The 6,349-nt window shown below is 38.1% G+C and overlaps 1 protein-coding gene across 1 annotated transcript in view; it reads left to right on the plus strand.

The window, feature by feature from the left end:
- Positions 1 to 5,765, plus strand: part of LOC149205775 (putative CDP-diacylglycerol--inositol 3-phosphatidyltransferase 2) — a 171,870-nt gene extending 166,105 nt beyond the window's left edge. Inside the window, exon 10 of the mRNA XM_089395155.1 lies at positions 5,431 to 5,765. Coding sequence (XP_089251281.1) covers positions 5,431 to 5,490 — 60 coding nt within the window. The 3' untranslated portion in view covers positions 5,491 to 5,765. The remainder of the gene's footprint in view (positions 1 to 5,430) is intronic.
- The last annotated feature ends 584 nt before the right edge of the window (positions 5,766 to 6,349 follow it).

Genomic DNA, 6,349 nt, shown 5'->3' on the forward strand with positions numbered 1-6,349 from the left:
CGAGAGGAAAATTATATTTTCCCCCTTCATCAATTCTCATCTTCCTTTAAGAATTTTCCCTTGAACTCCATTTCCCAAATTAGATTAGACATTGGCCAAGTTTGTATTGATAAAAAACCATGAAGACTAAAATATTTTCTTTTCTTTTCTTTTATCTCTCCTAGGCATTTTAAGGCAAGCCTTTATTGTTTTCTAGGGCCGAATTGCTTGTAGGGCTATTTTGGGTGGGCGTTTGTGGATGAAATTTCAAGTTTTGCCTCTATAAACCCTTTGAGCACAAAATCTAGCTTTGATTGTGGTGAAACTTCCCTAAATACAGTTGATGTCATCCTTCACAAACAATTTTGTGTATTGGAAACCCTACTCCCTAGCCAAGCTTAAACTTGAAGCCTATATGAGGGTTTCTCTCTCTCTTGTTGACCTTAATCATTAAGGAAATCCTTTCTTCGACTTCTACATGTCTAGATACTCATTTATCATTGCTTATCAATAAACCCTAGCTTTTAGTAGTCCTTGTCTAGTCTAGCGTTAGAATTCTCTATTCTTTTACAAAGAAGATTTGATCCTATTTCATCTTTAAGGGAACTTTCCCTAGCCTATTTATATCACCTTGAGCGTTGTAATTAAAATATCCTTATAGGTGAATGAATACAAGGACACCTCCATTGTGGTGAAATTCCACTAAACAATAGGATGAAGATTGCTGACGTGGCAGTGGCAATCTTTAAGTTGCATGATACTAGGAAGTGGGTACGAGTTTCTGAAATGGGTATGGGTACGAAATGTGAACCCCCAAATTTTGGAAATGGGGAAACACGATATATATATATATATATATATATATATGATTATTATACATGATACATTATTATATTATGATTACATTGTCCAATGTCATTGCATAAACTATAAGTCTATCAATTATACATGATGATGAAATGTACAAACATCACATTTACTCATGAATGATCACATAATGAAAGCAGTAATATCCAAAAAGAGGCTTGATAAATGAGGTTTATTATAAATATATATCCAAAATCAACCTTTATATACGAGGCTAGAAGTAGAATGCTACATCAACAAGTATCAAACTGTGGACAATGAACACATATAGAAATTAAACATGAGCTCAATCTAGTAAACAATAAAGACTATTAGTCTTCAATCTTCATCCTCGTCAAAAATAGAAGAAGAAGCATGCTAAACAGTGGATGGTTGAGCGGAATAAGATGATGGGGAGATAGCCTTTTTATAACTTGCGAGAGACATCTAGAAACGTCCACACTTTATTTTAATTGCCAAATAAAAAAGTTAAAAGGAAACAAGAGAAAAAAACGGGAAAAAATAGTTTTTGATCGGAAATGCGGTCATATGAACTTGAAATGCATTTCAGGCCGTACCACCCACGTTTCAGCCTCGTGAAACTCGCTTGTATGTCCTGACACACATTTTAGGCCCGTACGAAACGCGTTTCAACATTTCGTTTCTGTGTCCAGGTTGAAACTCCCTCTTGGCCAACGTTTCTTGCAACATAGCCATAAGGTCTGGCCCTCACATTGTGAGTCCCCTCACAAGGCTTGCTAGATTTTGTGGCAACAATCCTAAGCTCCCGGGTCTTATTGCCCTCCTCCAAGTGCATAATGCTCCTCCTCCTAGGTAGGTACCTCTTCTAATCAACCAACAATGTTAGACCCTCAGAGATGAGTGCCCACGTGCACCTCGAACGACATTGGGATGGCAAGTGTGGTCGAGTGCCCATCGCAAGAAATATGACAGAGAATTTGACGTTTGGGGCTTTCGCCCAAAGTCGAGGGCAACTTGCCCATTGTGTGAGAGAGGAGCATTGGGTTGGGAGTCGGGAGACATGGGCACCAATGAGCCGAGAGTGCTGCAACATACCGAGCAAGTGGCACAAGATGAATGACCGTGCCCAGGGGGATGTGCCCACACCACATGAGTTGGGATGACTGGGACTGCATAGTGTCACACATAACCAAAGTATAGGCACCAGGGTGTGTCGACCGAGCTAAGAGATGGAATGAGTGATTATAATCAAGGGACCTCATGACATGTTGGATGTGGGTGTTGTGATGGCCTGTAGGTCGGCCCAAGTAGCTGAGGAGTTGCAACCCCTCAATTACCCAAGGAAGGTATAAATAGAATTGAGACTTGGCGGGAGAGAGCAAGAAGCATTTGATGGACAGAGGTTATCTGAATGATGAGTAAGGATGGGACAAGAGCCGAAGCCATAGGGCTATGGGATTCACATGACCTTAACCAACGTTGCATGGGCTTGTCCACCCTACCGGGTATTGGGGCATACAAGGATTATGAACAATTGAAGTGTTGGAGCCAGTCCAAAGGTGTAGTTGAGGTCGCATTTATGTTGCAAGTCCGAGCCAAGTGTGGAGGATTACAACCCAACGAGAGAAACAGATAGGGTCAGTTGGACTTGAGGGACCCAAAGTGACCCGAGGCTAATCGAGGGTGCTGCTGTGAGTATTATGGAGGGGACGCGTAGGAGGACATCCAAGCCCGCTCATTATTGATGTAACATTTGTATACTTGAATATTTTTGTTGTAATATAAGTTTTGGAAGTTATGACCCTCCACCCTATATCTGTGTACTGTTACATTGTTGGATGTGTATGTGTAATTGCATTAAATGAAGATTAATTGATGATGAGTTAAATGTGTAATTGTACTTGTGAATGGTTGTGTTCTTATTCCACATTACATTGTTAACTAATCACATAGACAAGAGTATAATTGTAGAGGTGTAGTCCAGGTGTATTACTTGCATGTTGGTTGTGCAATTGCTGAGGAACCATGCTGGTGTTGCATGCTCAGAGGTCATGATGTGCCTTGACTCGTGGGAACGCTGTGGGGGCATGACAATTGGTACTAGAGCATTCTCTGTGGTGGGATCAACACCATGAGGAGGGGTAGCATATCGAGGCTTATTCTAGAGGTGGATTTCAGAGCTGATCTTGTGACAAATTTATCAGCACAGAGACTCTTCTTCATCAGTAAGATAGTATTTGATCAGGATTATTTGGCAGGAGGTTTATCACATGAGGTCTTGCAGTTTGGAGGCTTTCTGCTATCTGGGGTGATCAGGGTATATCTGTGATCGATTGCTAGAAGGGAAAATATTGGGTTGACTTCTTTGTGTATAAATGGTTTGGATTAAGATGGATGCACATGAATATATGTGGTTTTCTTTAAAATTTGAATATTTTATGTGATTTTGGTTGACCGGTTTTTTGGTCCAGTTTCTTTACTGGTTCTGGTCCAGTTCTGACTGGTTCTTGGTGTGGGGGGTTTACCAGTTCGATGACCTATCTGGTTCTGATAACATTGGTGTGAGGTGTAGAAGGTGAGTGAGTGAGAAGTCCTTGGCTGCCACAAATTGTTCAACACAATACTGTCCAACACCCCAAACTATTTCTCCAAGATGAATGTAAAGAAGGTTTATCTCATCCAGATAGAAGTTGCCCTTACTTCTGGAGAAGGAAATAGAGTGGATTAAATCAAAAGCTCTTCATGCAAGCTAAGTATGATTCCCTTTTTGCTTTTGGAATAGTTTTTTCCCTTGCTGTTTTACTAGCTTTGCCTTGCCTTCAGAATGGCTTTTCTTGCTGTTTTAGAAGACATTTCTGCTGTTTATTCACTACCTAAACAACTTCCTTCTCCTCCCTAGGTCGAATTCCTCCTATCCAACTCTAAACTTGCTAGCATACAAAGCTCCTATTCTCTGCCAAGTACTTGTTTTCATTGATAAATGCAGTCCAAAACTACTTGTAATAGCTTTACGTTGAATGAGAAGCTGCAGCATAACTCCTCACTAGTGCTGGCTTCTTCCCTTGATAACCCTTCAACATGAAACCTTTCACTCAAGACCAAACTTCTAAAGCTGTTTCCATATCATTATGATACAAGGCGGGTCGAAATACTTCACTGTTTGCATGCATAGATGGGATATTGGAAGTCAAATTAGCTTCTAAAAGACTAAATGTCGACCAGATTTAGTGTACTGCTAGTTATCATCTAGGCAAATTGCACCAGCTTTCCTTGTTTGACCATTCCAACCAGCAACTCGTTTCAAGATCTTTCTTAACAAGATTCAACAAGGCTGCTATGTGCATGGGGGCATTCAGCATTTTTTTTCCTTACTAGACCAATTTTGGCATCATGAATTCCCAGTTTTTTGATGCCTTTGCTCAACATAATTTGGAAGGATATTAGACAAGGACAAAACAGCAAATTCGTTTTCCTTCGAAAAACGTAGCATTAAGTCATGCTTTAAGGCTTGATCTGATTTAGCTATTTTGACTGTATGGACACAAGCTGATTCTGGTCAAAATGAAACAATATTGGATTCAAGCTAAGTGCTTTCTTAGCAGATTTAAGCATGTGAAATCGATGCCAAACTAGAACAAACCTTTGCCCAGGAAAGCTATACTTCAAAATGCCAACAGCAAGTTTTCATATGGGAATTCTGCCTTCAAGAGAGCTTACTGCAAAAGATTCAGGAAAATTGGTCAGTTCAGACTAATGTTCGTGGGATATGGATCATTAATTAATAACTTCCTCCACAGATAATCACATAAATGATATTTCATTTTTTTGCTTGCACCGACAATCAAGCCAGTGAACCTCAGGTCATGGCTTCTGTTTTTCTGGATGGTAAACATGTTACAATGAATATTGAATTATCTTGTGTTATAGCTACTTCCTTATAATCAGACTTCGTTTTCCAGTAGAAGATTGAATTTCTATTTATTTTTTCTTCAATACTTACGTAAACTAAAACTTAAAAGTGTCATGATTCTAGTTTGTTAGCGACTAATCAAAATCATAATGCATGTCTGTAGCCAGAGCAGCTTACTTAGAAGTCCTTCGGGTATTCTATTGCATTTCAACCATGCATTCGGATTTTTTATAATCTTTTGTTGTGAAGAAGTTTTAGGAAATGCATGTATGGTTATTGATGTTATTTCTTTATAGTCATGGGTGTTATTTCTATTTTTCCGTAGTTCAGCACAAAGGGAACACAGAAAGCTTAACATCCTCTTTCTAGAATTTTCTTTTTATTTTTTTGAAAGAATATGCATTTATTTACACTTTTTAAATTCAAAGCACATGTCTACATGTGGTTATTGACCATAGTTTTACGCTGCACATAACAAAATTGAGTGTATTTTTCCTGTCAATCATGGCATTGTGCATTGTGTTCGATGGAAAAACATCATCTTAGATGTTAAAAGTAATTCAGGCAAAAAAATTGCAAAAGCATGCTGAGGGATGTGAATGAAACTTCATCTGAATTTGCTCAACATTTTGGCATGAATAATTTTTACAGCTGCTTCTATGGTTTTGGATTAAAAGTTTGACTCTGAAATTCACATTGTCTTTATGCTCTAGATTAAGACAGCTGCAGAGACCTGTGTTCTATATGATCTGAATCGCAGCCAAAGGCCCTGAGATTGGTATTCAAGGAGGAGATTGACTGATTTTGCTTGCATATTTTTGGACCCTCTATCATTCATTTTCCAGGATATGGATACCTCTGCAAAATACGAATTCTTACCCTTACAGTACTATACCACAGTTAGTGTACCATATTTTGTTTTTATAAGCTTCTATGTGATTCCTGAATCTTCCATGAGATGTGTCCAGTGACCATTCTCTGAGTAAAATATTTGCATTTGTAAATGATATTTGTAACCCAATTAAAGGTTCATTTACTGTTTTTTTAATCCTTCTCTCATTTGTTTAGTCTCATATCATGTTATAGCAAACATTGGCAAAACAATTTCGACATTAATTAGAAATATTTTCCACTTTTATCTATTTAATTATTATTTGGTTGTCTTTTCCTTCAATCTGGTAACATCTCCGGGGCCGCGCTGGAATTATAATATTTTGAGAAATAAAACATAAATTGCTACAAATATCTTGAATTAAGTAGATTGTTACTTATCCAGGATTGCACCTGTTTAAAAATCTAGAAAATAGGTGGAACAGTGGGGTGCGGAGTCCAACAAATTTACCAGAAAGTCGAGTCTTGCACGAGCCTGTCTTTTGAATGTATTCTGGTCGCCAAATTTGCAAAATTTGTCAGCATGTCTTTTGCAATTTGAGCAAAGAAGGCTTACGCCCTATACAGTTTGAATTGAATTCTTTCACTCCATTTTCAATCTAGTTGTGTTCTGATTGTCAAAAAAGTTTAAAGCAAACATATGGGAACTCTTAAAGTCCGGAGAAAAAGAAATAGATATAATGAAATTCAAGAACTTAGAAGAAGAAAAAAACAAGGAACAAGATTTTATCTATATTCTTA

Source organism: Pinus tabuliformis, chromosome 1_2 (genome assembly GCF_031772625.1).
Source record: "Pinus tabuliformis cultivar Carrire ecotype Pingquan chromosome 1_2, CPIR1, whole genome shotgun sequence".
Taxonomy (NCBI): domain Eukaryota; kingdom Viridiplantae; phylum Streptophyta; class Pinopsida; order Pinales; family Pinaceae; genus Pinus; species Pinus tabuliformis.